At 49.8% G+C, this 18,572-nt stretch overlaps 1 protein-coding gene and 1 long non-coding RNA gene across 4 annotated transcripts in view; one reads left to right on the top strand and one right to left on the bottom strand.

The window, feature by feature from the left end:
- Window positions 1-2,954: 2,954 nt before the first annotated feature.
- Window positions 2,955-18,572, top strand: part of GNA13 (G protein subunit alpha 13) — a 30,579-nt gene continuing 14,961 nt past the window's right edge. Inside the window, exons 1-3 of one of the 3 annotated variants that reach the window (XM_081580807.1) lie at window positions 3,106-3,368; window positions 3,444-3,467; window positions 5,761-5,987. In XM_081580807.1, the coding sequence (XP_081436933.1) occupies window positions 3,185-3,368; window positions 3,444-3,467; window positions 5,761-5,987 (435 nt within the window). In that variant the 5' untranslated portion in view covers window positions 3,106-3,184. Of the gene's footprint in view, window positions 3,468-5,760; window positions 5,988-18,572 lie in introns of all 3 variants that reach the window. The other 2 variants (XM_081580806.1, XM_081580808.1) reach the window with 2 other exon arrangements.
- On the bottom strand, window positions 14,550-16,876 carry LOC145542299 (uncharacterized). Its single transcript, XR_014079754.1, has 2 exons — window positions 15,941-16,876; window positions 14,550-15,659 (listed from the first exon to the last, which is right to left on the bottom strand). It is a non-coding gene; the product is annotated as an uncharacterized LOC145542299 (long non-coding RNA).

An 18,572-nucleotide genomic window follows, 5' to 3' on the forward strand; every position in this document is an offset into this window, starting at 1 on the left:
CGTCTATGGGGTCACACAGAGTTGGACACAACTGAAGTGACTTAGCAGCAGTAGATTCCCAGGGGCTTCCCCGATGGCTCAGTGGGTGAAGAATCTGCCTGCAGTGCAGGAGATGCAGGTTCTACCCTGGGATGGGGAAGAACTCCTGGAGAAGGAAATGGCAACCCACTCCAGCATTCTTGCCTGGAGAATCCCATGGACAGAGGAGCCCAGCGGGCTACAGTCTATGGGGTCACAGAGAGTCGGACATAACTGAGCACATCCTATACATATATATATATTATATGTATGTATATAATATATATATTCCCAAAATTCTGTGAATGAACCATCACCACTATCTAGTTCTTAAACATATTCATCACCCCGAAAGGAAAGCCTATACTCATGAAGCAATCACTCCCTGTTCTCCTTTCTGCCTACTGCTGGCAAGTACTAATCTGCTGTTTCTATGGATTTGTCTGTTCTGGACATTTCTTATAAATAGAGCCTTACACCGTGTGGACTTTCATGACCAGCCTTTCCATGTAGCATAATGTTTTCAGGGTTTATCCATGTTGTAGCACATATCAGCGCTTCATTCCTTTTAATGCCTGAATAATTGAACTGCATAGATACACTAAACTTTGTTTACCCATCTACCCATCGATGGATATATGAGTTGTTCACCCCTTTGGGCTGTTCTGAATAGTGCTGCCATGAACACAGGTGTACAATTTTTCCTTTGAACACCTGTTTTCAATTCTTTGGGGGTATATACCTAGGAAGGAAATTGCTGGGTCATACAGCAATCCTAAGTGTAACTTTCTGAGGAACCATCAAATCTCTAGCTCATTTTCTTTTTAGATTTTTTTTTTAATGTGTATCATTTTTTTTAAAGTCTTTGTTACAATATTGCTTCTGTTTTATGCTTTGGTTTTTTGGCCAAGAGGCATGTGGGATCTTGGCTCCCCGACCAGGGATGGAACCTGGGCCCCGCTGCAGTGGGAGGAGAAGTCTTGACCAACAGACTGGCAGGGAAGTCCTCCAGATCACTTTTAAAAATAATTTACTTATTTAATTTTGATTGCCCTTGGGTCTTCATTGCTGTGCACGGGCTTTTCTCTATGTTGCATTTCTCATTGCAGCGGCTTCTCACTGCAGAGCGTGGGCTCTGGGAGCCCGTGTGCCCACTAGTTGTGGCACACGGGGCTCAGTTGCTCTGCAGCACGTGGGATCTTCCCGGACAAGGGACTGAACCCTGTGGCCCCTGCCTCGGCAGGAGGTTTCTTATCTACTGTACCACCAGCTCATTTTAATGCTCACACTTTCAAGGTGGCTTGACAACCAGACAGCAGCTATTGGATGACTGCAGCCTGACCCCAGGCAGGGCCCAAAGAGGTCTCTTTTTTCCTGAAGCACTGGGGCCAGCAGCGGGGTTTGATATGAGTCAAGCTTGTTCAACGCGAGGTTACAGGCAGGGCTCTGGACAGCTTCCTCTGCTCTTCTACATGTCACAGCATGAACTGGCAGGGCGGGAAAGCCTTCCTGCCCGCGAGGCATCGTTGGTGCTTCAATTATTTTGTGAGCACTCCTGGAAAAGGAAGAAAAAGATGCCAACTATCTAATTGATAGGCTTCCCTCTTCCTGTTTTTGTGGCATTCAGATCAGCATGTGGAGTCCAAGCAGACATGCTGCTTGGGGGCCAGCACTATACCCTGTCCTGGGCAGAGGTCGGTCCTTTCAAGGGTGGAGAACCAAGCTTCCCAAACAGCAGCTGAAGCTGCAGAGAGCTCTTCCAACCTGGGTGGACTTTTACTATATATTTTGCCTAAAGGACCGCCTAGTGATACTGGAGGAGAACCTACCCTACTTTGTATACGGCAGCTTGTCCACACGATGGGCTTGGCCAGGATAACAGGAGATAATCTACGGCAGGTATTGTTTACTGCAGCCAATTTACTGAGTCATGGGTCTCCTCAGCCCTTAACCCAATCCGGCCAGCAAACTGATTAGCACTGATTTTTTTTTGTTTAAACGTGTTCTTGAGCCTCTCGGGGCACGGACCTCTTGCTACCTCACTGCCTGACACACACAGGCTTCTGAGCCCCGGAAGCCTCAGGCAAGGCTCTTGGGAGGAGCTGCACTGCCATAGAGACCTGCCCAGAGGGCTTTTTCCACTTGAAACTACAGCGCTGAGAGAGAAGCTGGCTTCCAGGGTCCTTGCGAGGCGTCCCTTTGCCAGCCCAGGTGTCACTTGTCGCCACGCAGCCCTGCAGGTGTCTGGGCCCGAGTCTTGGCCGGTCACATCCTCTGCAATCCGGCAGGAAACCTAACCTCCGCCGGCTGCTGTCCTCGGTCTGTCTGCTTATCTGCTTCCTTCTGGGGAACGGCCGCGTCGGCGTCCGGTGCGGGGGGATTTTCGGGGTGACCTCACCCGCCAGCAACTACCGTACGGACGTCGGCGTCAGCCCGCACGCAGACCGCGTCCGGCGGCATCCGCAGCCCGTCCCGGCGCCTCCCCGGCCCCTCCTCCCCAAGCAGCGTCTCGGCAGGGTCTGCGGGTGGGGCTGGGGGGTCACGCCGGTTCCCATCCCGGGCTCGGGAGGGCGGGGTGTCAAGGGACCCACTGGGAGAAAATGCACCGAAACTGCAAACGCCCGCGCTCTGTTTGAACAACTTTGGAGCCAAAGGCTTCAGCGGCCGGCGGCGGGGACTGGGAGCGAGGAAGCCGCTGGGACCCAGAGGGCAGGGCCGGGGACGCGTCTCCGGCCCCCGGGGACCCCGGAAGTAGCTGCGCGGCCCCGAGGTGGGTGCGGCTCCTTCCAAGGAAGCTGGAGACGCAGCCGCGGAGCGGGCCACGTGACCGCCGGGCCCCGCCCCGCCCCGCGCGCGCCCGGCGGAGCTCGCGGGCTCGCGAGAGAACGCGAGTCTCCCGGCGCGGCCTGCGTGCGCGCCCCCGCGAGGCGGCGTGCGCGCGCACGCCCCGGGGCCGCCGCCCCGCCGGGCCCGCCCTCCCGCCCTCCCTCCGCGGCGCGCCCGGCCCGCCCTGCCCGGCCCGCCCTGCGAGTCAGACCGCCGGCTCCCGCCCTCCGCCGGCGCGCCCGGGCCGCCGCGGCGCCCCCCGCCCTCGAGCCGCCGAGCCGGAGCCGGAGCCGCGCGCCGAGCGGGCGGAGGAGCCGCAGGGCCCCGCCGAGGCGGCAAGATGGCGGACTTCCTGCCGTCGCGGTCCGTGCTGTCCGTGTGCTTCCCGGGCTGCGTGCTGACGAGCGGCGAGGCCGAGCAGCAGCGCAAGTCCAAGGAGATCGACAAGTGCCTGTCGCGGGAGAAGACCTACGTGAAGCGCCTGGTGAAGATCCTGCTGCTGGGCGCGGGCGAGAGCGGCAAGTCCACCTTCCTCAAGCAGATGCGCATCATCCACGGGCAGGACTTCGACCAGCGCGCGCGCGAGGAGTTCCGCCCCACCATCTACAGCAACGTGATCAAAGGTGGGGCCCGGGGGAGCGGGGGCACCGGGGCCGGGGAGCGGGGGGCCGGGGGCCGGGGCGGCGGCGCCGGGCACCGCCCTCCTCTCCGGAGCCGCGGGAAGGGGGCGCGGCCGGGGGAGAGGATCCCGGCGGCGGCCCGGGCGGGGGACGCGGCGGGGCCCCCCCACCCCGCCGCTGGCCTCGGCCCCCGCCGGAGGGAAGCGCCCCGGGGTGCGGGCTGGCCTCTCCCCCGGACTGAGCCAGCCCACCCCGCGCCCGGGCGCTGCCCGCCCAGCCTCGCGCGCCGGGTGGCGGGTGGCCGAGTCACATGGGGTCGGGGCTACTCCCAGCTCCGGGGCCGCGGAGCTCCGGAACCTTGTGCCCGAGACTCTGGTCAAGGGCGAAGGGTGACAGGCTCCTGGCCCTTTGGGGGCAAGGATGTGAAACTCGAGGGTGTTCTGTTTGCTGTGCTGCCCTCAGGAAAGAGCGCACCATGCAGTCGGTCTAAAAAAGTTTTAGCATCAGTGGTTTTTCGCCCCAGTGTCACGGTCGGGCAGGATGTGTGCCTGTCATCACTGAGCACCTTGCACCCTCCTGCTTCTGACTGCGGTAGGGGGAGCGTCTGCTGCTTAAACGGCCTTGTGTGTGGGTACAGAGGGTCTAGGGCCTGAGACCCTGCAGGGTGGGTCAATGAATCCTTGTTGACGTGGGTCATAGGTTCTGCTGCTGTTCGTGGGTATTTTTAAAACTAGAGTTGAGCTTTGTTCTCAAGTGAAGAACGCACAGGAATTTTAGTTCTGGGCTTTCAAACAAATAGGAGGGGATTTTACTTTTGTCATTTGAGCTATAATTAGCACTCTTTTTAGTGTCCAGCTGTTTTCTACTTTATAAAAGGCATTTTGGCAGAATTGAGATACAGGGCCTGGTTCTTAAGGTGCGTGAAGGTGCTGGCTGTGGCATCTGGGTAGCAGTTTATCTAGGGGTTGGTAATAGATGTCAAGCCTTTCCAAGCAGCGTTTTTTTTAAGGGGGGGGTTTTGTTGAGGAAGTACTTAAGTCACTCTTTGGAGTCACTTTTTTTTCCCCTCCCAGGATTGAGTGGAGGAAAACCGCTTGGGGTGCGGGGAATGGAGAGGGGGAGCTTTGTGGGGGTGACGGTGAGGGAGGGGCAGGACACCAGGAGCTCAGACCGCAGCCAGCCCTCGGGCTTCGGCTGGAAGCTGTGAAGAGGTTGAATTTATCCTTTCTTCAAGTTTAGTACAAAATTAGTCTGAGGTGTCTCTCAAGGCCCAAGACTCCGTGTAGTCAGTCCTTAACCGAAGGTACCTTTGTATCTGATGCAGCTGATGGTAAGGGGTTCTGTTAATGAGTAGACCAGCTGTTGACTGATGGCCAGGTAGACACCTGACTCTTGCTTAGTGCCCAGTTCCTCTTGTACACTGGCTCCTAACTGTGACCTACCTCGAGCGTTGATGAGATGACGTCACTAGCCATCTGCAGTTTCTGAGTTGACGTGATCAGAAAATTGACAGCCCGACGGTTTTTCGGTTATCTAAACAAATGACCTAATAGTCACCTGACTGTTAGGAGGGACTAAAGGTAACAGTTTAGTGTTAGAAATAATGGGTTTGAATTAATCTCTGTGAGTTGAAATCTCTGCTTCTACATCTTTTTTGCAGTTGGTCTTCCTCCTTTTAGGGAAGTCTCACGCCACCCTGAGCCTCACCCGGATTGGAAGCTTGGGAGGGGAGAAGTGTCTGAGTGCTGAGCGTGGTCCTGGAAGCCGTGGGTTGGGCTGGGCAGGGTGCTCAGGGGCCGAGAGAACACGGGGCGCTGAGTCTCTTCTTGGCATTTCATAGAAGTCTGTCTGTGAGACTCAGCGCCCCGTTTGCGGGTCTTCAGAGCCTGGGCGTCTCTGAGAGGCTCAGCGGCCCGTTTGCGGGTCTTCAGAGCCTGGGCGTCAGGTCATGCAGCGTGGTTCCTTCTTCCTCTGCTGGTCTTGGTTGTCTTACGACTCCCTTCTGCCCAGGAATTATTTTATTAACTAGAACATGTTAAAATCCTACAGGAGAAGCACTTGTGTTAATTGTGTTTGCTTTTCAAGGTTCTAATTTTATGACTGAACAACTGCCAGTTTTTATATTTTTTCTTTTTACACTCTGAGAAGTTACTTCTATTTGTTTTGATGTTGGTTTCCATTTTTTGGAGGTGCTGGGCCTCGAGGACTCAAGAAATTTAAGGAAAGAATACTAGAATCTAATCTCTGAGAATATCTAATGACTCCCATTACACTTTTTTTTTTTTTTTAAACAAAGGTATGAGGGTGCTGGTAGATGCCCGAGAGAAACTCCACATTCCTTGGGGGGATAACTCAAACCAGCTCAATGGAGACAAGCTGATGGCATTCGATACCCGGACGCCCTTGACCGCCCAGGGAATTGTGGAAACGCGAGTTTTCTTACAGTACCTTCCTGCTATAAGAGCATTATGGGCAGACAGTGGCATACAGAATGCCTACGACCGGCGTCGAGAGTTTCAGCTGGTAAGAGATTTTTTTTTAATGTGATTTTATTTTAAAGGCATTTATTAACATCTAATTGTAATACACCTTTTTCACTGCCTTCCACAATATGATGTGTGTATCCAAAGTTTCAGCCTCAGAAATGTGGATAGTTTTCTAGATGAGCTTTATAAACTGACCCAGATGAAATCAGTGCAAATCCCCAGTGGGTTTGTGAAGCTGTTATATTGAGTAATTAGTTGGTCCTTTTTCTTTTTCGAGGGTAAGATCATAATGAGTTTCTCAGGCACTTTCATCTAATTTTTTCTCCTTTTAAAAGTAATTTCATCTCAGTTATAACAGCAATATTGATCTTTCTAAAAACTGACCTTTTATTTTTGAATTAAGAGTTCAGTAACTTAATTGTTCAAGTATGCTCTTTAGCCTTTAGAGGTATTTATTTCACAATTCATCAGTATAGAGAGGTTAAAATCCTTAATATTTAACAGTCATTGTGCTTTTTGTATATTTGCATGCTATGCTTTTTAAAAGCTTCTAAGCACATTTTACAGAATGTTCCTCCTTAAAATAATGTGTTGTTTTTTGTACTTCTCTTTTCCATGGGAAACACCTAGAATTTATTTTGCATTTATTATTTCAACTTTGTCTTACACAAGAGTGTAAAAGTTTGTAGCTATTACACAGCATTGAAGAGAGGGTGGGAAATAAAGTCCTGATCTAGGTTAAAAGTAAAAAAATAATAATCGAAATAAATTACAAAGCACTTGATAAAAAAAAGTCTAATTGTGAATGGGTTGATTGTATCTGGGGTTTTATGCCAAAGACCAGAAAGATCCCAGGAATGATAGCCATCTCTCCTGTATGCAGTTTGGAGGGAGTTCGGAAGTAAAGTAAGTTTTACTAATGTGATCAAAATAAAATGACTGTTAAAAGTAAAACTGCTTAGAAACTTGTTTGATGATATCACGGTGTTAAGACAGTTCATGTATCTGGGTGTGGCTGCGAAGTGACATGCAGCCAGCGGTCCTTGCTGTCACAGTTTGTACTCAGCAGCAGCCTTGGCTGCCAGAGTTCTCAAAAAGTGTTCACGACGGCTCTTGATAAAGCAGAGACCTGAATCGCTCCTTTGTCTGAATGATGGCCTTCCTGTGGGTCACACAGCCGAGCACTTGATTGTGTACCGGCTGGGTTAGTTCTTTTCTTTGCTGTGTGTATTTTGTTTAACTTACGCATTAATAAGCGGCAGAGGCAGTCCTACATTCTTGTTAAAGTTGAGTAGCTGGAAGCATTATACGTTGAAAATTATGAATTTGACTTGACAAGTAGCCTCCATCCAGCGGTCAGACTTGGAGTTAATTTTTGTCTTTCACACACCTCTCTTCAACTTCATTTACCCTCCCTGCTGTTGTTAAGTGCGGATTATTCTCCTTTCTTCTAAATTCATTTTCTCAACAAACTCCACATTTCACTATGCGCTTTGTCAGGAGGTTATTCATCCTTCCAGGTTAGGGAAGAAACGTCTATGTGTAATAGCACACACTGCGTGTTAGTTCAGGAAGTGACCAGCCTGCTGTCCTGCACGGGCCTCTGGGAAGCTCCGCAAGTCCGTTTAGGTGAAGATGGACCTCCCTGGCACTTCTTGCTTTTGAACGTTCATGTCTGACACTCTCATGGTCATCACTATTGAGAAGATACTCCTGAGAATTTATTTGCCATTAAGAACAGACTGTTAAACCGCTCAGGCTGAGAACCTGCAGATTCTTAGCTTGAGCCAGCTGATGCTTTCAGAGCAGACAGCCTCAGGGACAAGGAGAGGCAAGTTCATGATAAGAAGTAGAGGCACAAGGAAAGAGGAACAGGGAGAGGTCTGGTTTTAAGCTCCTGAGGACAGGGATCCTTCTGTGCGCCCTGCATTGTGAACGGTACGTGGCACAGGCGATAGGTACTGGGTTGTCAGGTGGGATTAATGGCTCTCACACTTCGGGATGCTCCGTGGTGCCTAGCATGCGGCTGACACTGGGAAGTCACTTTGCTTACTTAAAATTTTCTTCCGAGTCCTCTTCATTCCTTCTCTCGTCTGCATACACAAAGCCTAAGTTCTGTTTTTTCTGCCCCTAAGAGTCTCTTGCATCCTCCACTCCGCCCCTCCTCCCCTCTGGCCCGGTGTCTCCTCCCTGGACCCCAGTAACCTTATCCAGACCTGGCCGGGTTTGCCGGGAAGCTCTGCTCATCACCACTGCTTCCGGAACAGAGCCACCTCTTCCGTGAGCCTGGACTCGAAGGGGCTTGCCTGTGACGCCAGTGTTGCTAGACCACGGCACACACCCTGCACCCGCTCAGATCCCGCGCGCTGAGGGCGTCTACCCCCATGGCTGCCCTCGCCAGGTCCTCTGCCCGGCTCCTTCACGCCCATACCGTTCATCCGGTCTACCCTGCACAGAACAGGGCGGACGCACCTCCATGCAGGCCCGGGGCCCTCTCCGTGGGTTCAGCTGGAATCCGAAGAACAGCAGTTTCTGCGATGACCCCTTCCTCACTTGGGGAGCCTTGGAGGGCCCCTTGGTTGGTGCAGTGTTTGTGGCAGACCCACGGGAGGGTGAGGGGTGGCTTGTCCGGCCCCGAGCGCCCCTGCCAGCGGCCTCGCCTGGTCCTCCCGCTGGACCTGGAGGCGGCCCCTCAGCCTGCTGGTGACCCCGCCAGCACCCTGCCTGGGCCAGCTCTCCCTCTGAGGCAGGGTCTCCTTTGGGCTGCCTCTGTTTGGTCTCTTTCTCTCTCACTGGCATAGGGTCTGCCACCTACGTATTTCCTCATTTTGTTAGGTGATCTGAATTATAATGCTTTTCTAGAAAAAAACAGCCTTTTTGTTTCCTGGGAAACACGGGTGTTTCTGTTGTGTTAGTCGGTCAGTCGTGTCCAACTCTTTGCGACCCTGTGGACTGGAGCCCGCCAGGCTTCCCTGTCCGTGGGGTTCTCTGTGTGCTGATTTGTTAATTTTCCAGGAGATGGGAAGTTCTCGCATTACGGATCGATTTTTCTTTTTTGTTATGTTTGACCGTGTAGTGTATTCTTGAATCTTGGGTAGGAAGAGTAAACATCAGAGGAAATGCGAGGATTTAGCAGCTAAAAGAACTGAAATAAGCCTTTTTGCTTTCAACTACCACTTGATTATTAAGCTTATTAATGCAAATTCAAATGCCAAAAAATGGCAATTTCTAAGCTCTTTACCACTTTTTAGCTTAAGAGGAATGACTGCCCTTGAGTCAGTTTTTGGGCCGAGGGCAGTGGAGTGATAGCACAGCATAGGTTTTTAGGTTTTAGCAGGCTGTTCATTTGTTAGTAGTAACTTTGGGTGCAAACATGAGTGTTTTCTTTCTCTAGCTCCCAAAGGCAAACATTTCCTTTTCTGGTTAGTATCACTGTGAGTGAGCTAAATGCCTTACTGTGGAAAAGAAAAGTCTAAAGGTTCATGTTGTTGTCACAGCTTACGTTGTCTTTTCTCGTTCCTGTGAACTCGCGCACTGAGGAAGGTGCATCCTGAGAGGTGGTCTCTTAGTGTCTCGGTTAAATGTCTAATCCTCTGCCTGGGGCGTGCCTTCACCATAGCCTGCCACTGCGCTGGAGAGATACCCTCTCTAGAAAAACAAGGTGACCGTAGCTAGGGAATTTGCTGAGATGGCTCCAGAGATGGAGGCTCCAGAGGTTGGAGATGCATGTCAGAACTAACAACACAGCTAGGAGTCACTGGAGTGTGTAATACACAGTTGCTTATTCAGGAGCCTAAGCAAAATGTACAGACCTGCTTACATAGGGCAGGAGAGTGTGTGACCCTGGGGGGAGCACTCCTGGACTTCTGTACACACTCTGCCGTCGTCAGCATTAATGCGACTTCCTGAGATGGCCAGTCTTGCCTTTGCAAATCCCGCAGCTGAAACTGCCTTCTGTGTCGTGTGGTACCTTGAGTTTGACGTGGTTTCTCTCGCTCCAGGGGTACAGCTGGTGCTTGAGGATGGCTTCACCTCTCCAGGTTGATGAGCTAGTCTTTCTTAGGACTGAGCTTCCCACAGTCTGGGTGACAGTAACTGTTTAGCCTCAGGCGGGGGCCTGTGGAAAGGCGCAGAGAGCTCAGTAAAATAGAAACTTCCTTCAGGCTGAGACGCTCGTTACTTGTTGGCACTGCGGCGTGGATTCGCGGTACTGTGGGGAGAGAGGCCTCTGTTTGTTCCGTAGCACCGATCAGGGTTTGCTTTAGAGGGAGAATCACTGTTTCAGTTGTGAACTATTTTCAGGAGAAAATAGTTGAAGGATTTGGTCCATTTTCTTTATGAAATGAAATCACTTAAGGACTTTGACTTCAAGTTGCTAAAACTCTACTGATGGTAGGCTTAGGGGGAAATATTTCAGTCTGTATTACAAGGATTATATGTAACATTAGAATTTGTAGAGATTTTAAATTTAGGTCTCTGTAGAATTTGTTTTTATTTTTTGGTGAACTTGATTGGATGTCAGAATGGTTCCATTTTATCTAAGCCTTGGAAACCTAGAGCTGTCCTCCTGTTTACATTGAAAACAAAGAGGCCGGTTTGGCGTGTGCTTATAGTTTTCCTGTAACTTTGTGAGATCGCGTGTGTGTAACAAATACCGAGATCCCTGGGGGCTCCGTTGGTAAAGAATCTGCCCACAGTTCAGGAGACCCCGGTTCGATCCCTGGGTCGGGAAGATCCCCTGGAGAAGAGAATGGCTACCCACTGCAGTGTTCTTGCCTGAAGAATTCCATGGACAGAGGAGCCTGGCGGGCTACAGTCCATGGGGTCACGAAGAGGCAGACACAGCTGAGTGACTAACACACTCTACATGTAACACACATACGCACACCTGAGTTTATCTCCCGATGTGCTCTGTCAAGGTGACACGCTCGTGTTTAGGTCATTTCACTTCAGGCGGAAGCTTGGCTGGCTGTAGGGATCTGAACTCGGGTGCTGAAGAGCGGCTGTGGGTGTGCCGCCTGCGTCTGCTCTCCTGGGCTGGGGTGTAGCCCTCCCTCGGGAGAGGGGCTGGGAGCGCGCCGGTAGGGGAAGCATGCTGGCCCCAGGGCCCCGTGCACGGCAGGGTCCTGCTCACCTTCCACAGAGGCAGCCCGACCGGTGTGCCCGGTCCCGTCCTGTCAGCCCACGGCAGGCGCCGGTTTCTCCGGAAAATTCTAGTGCTGGTGATTAATTACACGACGTTTTAATTCCTTATGTTTTGCAAAAATTGCTTTGTGCTTTTCAAAGTACATTAATTATTTCTATGACATGCACTGTCACTGAATCCTCGAGTGAACGAACATACGCAGTGTGGGCTCTGGTCCTGCTCTCACAGATGAACAGACTCGGAGGCAGCGCGGTCGTGCCTTCCGATCGCAGAGGTGGTCGTGGCGACAGGTTGGGCCTGGAGCCCAGTCTGCGCCTCCTGTCCAGGGGCCGCCCAGGCCTCGGGGGCTCTTTCCTCTTGTCCCGGCCTCCATCTGAACAGCATGATGCACTCAGTTAACACCCCCCTAGGACGCTCTGGCACCCCGTTTTGAATATGTGTTTTCTTAGGAATATGTGGCGCTGCTCTGACAGGCACAGAGTCACTTTTGTTCTGAGCTTTTCCTGACATCCCGTGCGCTCCTCTTTCCCTGTATTACCTCATAGTTATGATGGGGATGGTGATAATCCTAAATGCACTGGTAAACTTACTAACTTAGAGAGGTGCAGTTTATCCCACCCAGCATGGGTCATGGTAAAGGCTGTTGGAACGTTCTCCGCCTTGAAAGCTCGCTTTGGTGACCCTCACTTGCTGTTGCATCAGTGAACATGGTTTAATGTGCCCCGAAGAGGACAAGTTGAGTGACAGCCAGTTGTCTGAAAGGTAGGCGTACACTTTTCTGGGAAAGGGACACTGGGACTCGGCACACATCGTGTACACAGTTGCTCAGAGCTGTTCTTGGGGTTAGAAGATGTCAGGGCGCTTTTCTTCTGTTACGTGTATGAATCCCTTTGCCGTGTTTCTCATGTAGTTGCCACAGGTTGCATTCTGCTTATGAGCATTCCAGATTCAGATTACAGTTTGTTGCAGATTTTTCTTCAATTATAAAGTACCTGTTTCTGGAAATTAATAGTGATTTCTGTTCCATGGTCTTTTCCTAGCTGTGTGATACAATTCTTCAGTGTGTGTTGTGAACATTTTATTTTTACAAGATGCCTTTTTTGAAGAGGTTTTGTTACATCCACATTATTAGAATGAGCTGATACAGATCAAGGAAATAGATTTGTTTTGAAACTGGACTTTAGTGGCCTTGGCTAAATTTGCCAGTCTCTTTCAGTGATGGTAGTTGTTTATCTTTCCAATTCACTTTCTCTTCTTTTGGCAAAATGAATAAAAAAGATTTTGAAATCAGTGCAGTGGGTGAACTTTTCCATCCGCGACTGCTGTACAGTAGCTGCGGAGTACTTCAGGAGAGTTACTCGTCTCGGATTTGTTTTAGTTTTGGTCTAAGTCATAAGACTTAGACACTTGGTTTTCCACGTGGAACTTTACTTTGTATCTTCCAAACAAATTGGAAAGTAACCGTGTCTGGATGTATTGATGTATTTCACATATTGTAGAACATTCTTCTGAACGGCTTTAATGTGACTTCACAGTGTGATGTGGTTCCCCGCTGGGCCATGGGGTGAAGTGGCCTCGAAGGCCACACCGAGCGGGCGTCCTGGCCCCGCCTCTCCTGTGTGACCCCGGCAAGGCCCCCAGCCTCTCTGACTTCCTCTTTCTCCCACTGTGAAGTGGGGACGATTCTGAGACTATTATGAGTTGCAGGGATTCCATGAGCTCAGATCATCCATGTAATTAAAGCCTGTGGCCCAGTGTCCGACACCTGGACACCTGTTGACCATGTTCTCAGCATTAGCTATGAACAGTCCTGCCATGTGCACAGACTGTAAGTCGTTTTCTACAGTATAAAGCCCTGTGAACTTTGATTTGACTCTGAGCTTGATTTCCAGGGTGACGGTCCTGTGTTCTAACTGGTGCAGGACGGTACTTCATTCTCGTCAGACCGCGTGGTCTCGGACGAAGGCGGCGCCACGGGAGGGTTTGAGGTTTTCATGGCCGCGTTGCCTCTTGTTTCCTTCCTCGCGTCGCTGTGCTTGATTTTCAGACGGAACGCTCATGATGTGGTTCTTCTACTTGCATGTGTGCGTGCTGGTTGCTTCTGTCGTGTCTGACTGTCTGCCATCCCATGGACTGTGGCCATGGATTCCCCAGGCAAGGATGCTGGAGCGGGTTGCCATTCCCTTCTCCAGGGGATCTTCCCAACCCAGGGATCGAACCTGGGTCTCTTGCACTGCATGATATGTATAGCCAGAACCAGTTAATTGTTTGGAGAATGTGCTCCTGAAACGCTTCAGGTGTGTGGTCAGAACCGGCCAGGGCGTCGGCTTCCCGCCCTGCACTTCTCCAGCACCCCTCCACTGCACACACGCACCCTCTTCCCCGTTTCGCCGTTCCCTGGCAGAGATGTCAGCATTCATGTTAAGGAGGGTATTTGGGCTTTTCCAACCTAGAAAAAATCGTTATATTCATAAAACACAGAATCTTTTTTTTTTGTTTAAGGTTTCATGTTACTTTCTGAGAGATTTTAGAACTCCTGATCGTTTTGTTAAAAACTACCAACTAAAAACATTAATAGAGTAATGGAGCAAAATAAACTTCAGATTTGCAAACAGGACTCGTGTAGTGTCAGCCCTGCTTCCCCCAGACAGCCCGGTGTCGCTGGGTTCTTCCACCAGTGCAGCCGCATCAGCCTGTTCGTGGGATGTTTGTCTTCTCTTTTCCAGAAAATTCAGCAAGAGGTGCTAGGAAGTGAGTATTCTCACGGGGTGAGAGGCTTTCACTTTCCCTTTCGGTATCCTGGTTACCACTTGTTACCCCCGAGTGATCTTTTCAAGATGATTTTCCTCTGAAGGAGGATGAACTGCCTCCCTAGAGACTGCACAGCAAGTCTGCACTCTTACATCCTCCGATGCGCGCTGAGGCTTCTTGCCGTGAAGTGTAGTGGTTCGCATTTACTGACGTTAAGTAAAAGGGAACCTCAGGGCAGCGCTGGCTGGAAGCGGTGGCACCAGCTTCTCCGGTGTCTGGGGAGTGGCGAGCAGTGCCCGGCGGGCCCCACGGGTGAGAGGAGGCCCACGCCCACAGCAGGCGGGCACGTGGCTCTTCAGGTGTGAGGCGGCGTCTCAGTTCATTTTCTATTAAATTTTTTTAAACCTTAATAGTCAAATGCTTTATATTTACAAAGCTGCAAATACTGTATATCCTCATTGAAATATTTTCATAAAAGGAATGTGATTTAGCCTGTAGAGTTAAAATATTGCATTGCAAATGATTTGCCATTTTCAAATGATACTAATTTGTTTGTCACATTTGCAGTAAAACTGTCTTTGTTAGCTGCAGCTTCAAAAATGATGGGGACATTGAATTGTTGTCATATAGATTATATACATGTCAACCCTACGCTAGGGTAAGGAGCATTATACTTAATTTTTTTCTTTAACTTTTTAATTGTTATGTTATGATCAAATATTGCAATCAATTTTAAGATTGGTGTTACAATCTAGTGAGAAGCCAGTGTCCCCACCTCTTGTATTTTGCACATTTGACCTTAATGTAAGATAGCTTTCTTTTGAAAAAGGAGCTTTATAAAAAAAAATTCATCCGGTAGAACTTCATTCTTTTTATAGGAATATATATGAACATATCCATTTGATATTTTTATGTGTAACTATTTTATACTCTGTGTAGATGTGAAGGTTTAGGCATTACTTTTAGAGTATCCATTTTTCATCATGATAATCTGAATTCTTTTCAAATGTGAGAACTGCAGAGCAAGTGTAAAAGGACAAGAAAGCCTTATGTAGCACGTTTCAGGAGATGAGTTAAACCTTGAAGAAATCACGTCAGCTGCCAGCTTTCAGCAGCTGTTCAAGGACAGTGGTACTGGCCACCCACCAACCAGTCAGGCACTTTTTAGCAGGCTGAGTACTTGCTAGCGAACCGAATGAAAGTAGTCTTTGTTCGCATCAATCTTAGATGCTATTCGGAGGAACCAGCATTAAAAAGCAAAGAAGTAAATAGCCACACATGTGATAAATGCTCTGGGGGAAAGAAAAGAAGGTGACGAGAGAGCGGGAGGGTGGTCAGAAGAGGTGAGGTTGAGGTTGAGACCCCAGGGATGGAAAGATGAGGAAAGAGTTGAGCCCGACAGGAGGAGGACCACGTGTGTAGGACCTGTGTGGGGGGAGCTCGCTGGGGGTGGGCACCCAGGGAAGGAGCAGCCAGCCAGCATCCATCCGTCCTGTGCGCTGTCCCGGAGGCTGGCAGTGCTCACCTGTGACCGTGGCTCACGGATCCAGCGACGGAGTGTGGAGCCCGTCAGCTCGCCTCCTCATCAGGCGTGTGTGGGAGGCCTGCCACACGTGTCCTGGGATGGGCAGGCCCTGGGGACCGGGAACCACCTGCTGGGCTGCCCTCACGGAGCTCTGGGTCCAGGGACGGGCAGGTAAGTCCCCCGCAGTGCTGCTGGCGATCCAGTGAGCGGTGTAGAGCACTGATCTGTAGCCTCCCTGCCACGAGCAGGCGCAATCGGCAAGTGTCTGCAGCTCAGGAGAGCAGGCCCTTCAAGGGTAAGGTCAGGGCTAGTTTGGGTGAGTGGGGTCACGGTGGGATCCTGACTGCGGTGCCCCCCCGCCTCCCTTAAGAGCACAGCTAGCCCAGCGGTGACTGCGCGCCGGGAGCCGCGGCCACACGCAGCAGTGTGTGAGACTGCCCGCGCCTGTGCCTTCCGGCCTGCCTGACTGGAGCTGGGGCTGGGGCTGGCTCGTTAGTGCTCAGGCCGGCTTCTCTGCTGCCCCAAGGTTGGGAAACTGGGAGTGAAGTGACCCAGGTTTTCCTCTCACCTGCGGTGTGCTCTTAGGCGTAGGAAGGCTTGGTTCATGAAGGTTGACTGTCGCGTGTGTTGGGTCGAGCGGATCGCAAGGGGCAGCGCTGCACGGCAGCCCGGTGCAGAGGCGCCCGGGGTCACAGCACTCCTGCGCGTGGGCTCCTCTGCTTAGACAGCAGGGGAATTGAAACTCGATTTGGGAAGTTACGTCTGACGTTGGAAAACTGCATATTCTTTTTGTTTTGTTTTTCTCAGCAGTCAGGGTCGTTTCTTTCTGAACTCACAGCAGTTCTTTGTATGCTGTTAGGATCGTATATGATTGCTCCTTTTCTAAAAAGTATTTAATTTTGAGGACTTTTTCAGGGTTCAGAGCTCTTAAGCTTCTTAGTGTTGTCATCATCTGAAAAGACGGTGATTGGTTTTTGTTTTTATTTTATCTTCTGAGGGAATTACTTGTAATAGGCTCCAGAATCCAAAATAGCTTTTTTTTTCCGATTTAGATGTTAAAGCGCGTCCGTGCCCGCTGTTGGCTGGCCTCTGGTGAGCCGCTGGTGCGCTGTCTTCCAGTCTTCGGATACACTATTGCCGTCGAGTTCACCTCTCCTGTAGTTTCTGTACAGAAGTTCACATCCCTTCATTTAATGTTGTACCATTAGCATCTCCTGGAAGGAGGTGATTTTCTCGGAGGACTGGCAAGGTGTTCTTCTGGAAAGTGGGTGTGAATTTTTGACTTGCATGGACAGTTCTTTCTGGTATCCACACGTGAGTATCTTGTGAAGAGGGTGGTGCTGACGGGTAGTCCTGTCGTCACGCTGCCCTGGTGAGTTGCGTGGTGCACGACATCAGAGCTCGCCCACCTCTCATTACCGCCTCCTACCACACACGGAAAATGTGCGTTTGATTTTTCAGGGAGTGAGGTTTTGTAAGGAAATACCGTCTGCCACTCTGAAACCTGCATGTTAAAGAAGGGGCTGTGATTCTTATATAGGCTTTTGAAAATAATTGATACTTTAGAAGTGAAGTTGCTCAGTCATGTGTGACTCTTTGCAGTCTGATAGACAGTACCTACCAGGCTCCTCCGTCCATGGAATTTTCCAGGCAAGAATACTGGAATGGGTTGCCATTCCCTTCTCCAGGGGAATCTTCCCGACCCAGGGATCAAACCCAGATCTCCCACATTACAGGCAGACGCTTTACCCTTTGAGCCACCAGGGAAGCCCCAATTGATACTTGAAGATAACAAAATTGAACATCATATAAGTGTAAGACATAAGCATTTATAAGTACTTATTAAACATACAGCCAAACTCTCTCTTTCTGTCTCTCCAGGATGAAGCATTTTAATAAAGTCCTTCATTTTTTGGTAACATCTGTAGTAGAATTATTAAACTGCGTTTACATTTTGTGTTACATGTAAATTGGAATTTGGTAGGACTACAAGAATCCTGTTAGAAAACTAAGATCATTAGCTTTACGTCATTTCGGTGATAAGTCTAATTAGAAAGCCTGATATTGAAAGATTGTATTTGTGAGCAGTGGCAAGAAGCTGTCAATTTATAAAATAAAGTGCTAACTTCTTTCCAAAAGTATCTTATTACTAATATCGTGCACTGCTTTGTTTTTCTAGCTTATATGCAAGAGAAATCTGAAGCTGTTTAAATTAGAGGTATTCTTTCCAAAATTCTGCTTAGGCTGTTATAACCTAGCTTAGTCTGGAGAGGTATTTAATTTGAAAAAAAATGCTTTCAAAAAATGTTTGGTGCTTTTTAATGTGACTGACCAATTTTGGCTCTTTGGGGAGTTTTGAGTGGTGCACGTAGAAGATGCTAGTGAGATATTTGCAAGCGCATTCAGCTGGACTCCACTTAATTTAGACCTGTCCGCTGAGCAGGGGAAGAGTCCTTACCTTTCTTCGAGTGTAAATAGACGGTCTTCCTGCCTGTGAACCACGCAGCAGGTGTGAGTGGTGGCACCTGGAGGGGAAGCAGCCCCCTCACTAAACACGTGCTATGTGTCACTTCAGTGCACTGCGATGCTTTCTCCAGAGACGAATGAACGTCATCGTAAAAACAGAAAAGGTCGGTCATCTCGAAGACAAGGAGCAGTGAAATGGGTCCTTTGTGGAGAGCAGGCAGAAGGAGCACGTCTGGAAGGGCAGGCGAAGGAAAGCAGAAGTGAGCTGCGAGAGGCGGGTGCCGGGCACAGGAGAGTGCCGTGCCCACTGGCGCGGGGAGCTCGTCAGCCACACCACCGCGTCTTTCTTCAAAATGAAAACTAAGGGGGAACGGACCTGGGGCCATCCAGCAAGAAGTATTGCCTCCTGTCTTTATTGCCAGCCACATCCTTAGATTGGAATGAGAAGTCTCGATTCACTAACCAGCTTTAACCTCAAACATTTCCATTTTGTTGCTTGTTTATATTTGGCATTTGATTCTTGCTGTAAATCTTACATATATAAGTAAATGCCAGATGGAAAGGCTTATATTACACAGAGTCTATTCATAGACTATTTAAAGTCTTCTCTAAAGTCTATTTAGATGTGGCTTCACCAGGATATTTGCAGGGCTGAAATTATCAGTGTATACAAATATGAATTACTGAGTTAAAAAAAAAAAACCTTCTAGGTGACTTTTAAAGGCAAGTTAATA

The sequence above is a fragment of the Giraffa tippelskirchi genome, chromosome 3, assembly GCF_054371585.1.
Source record: "Giraffa tippelskirchi isolate mGirTip1 chromosome 3, T2T-mGirTip1v1.2.pri, whole genome shotgun sequence".
Classification (NCBI taxonomy): Eukaryota; Metazoa; Chordata; class Mammalia; order Artiodactyla; family Giraffidae; genus Giraffa; species Giraffa tippelskirchi.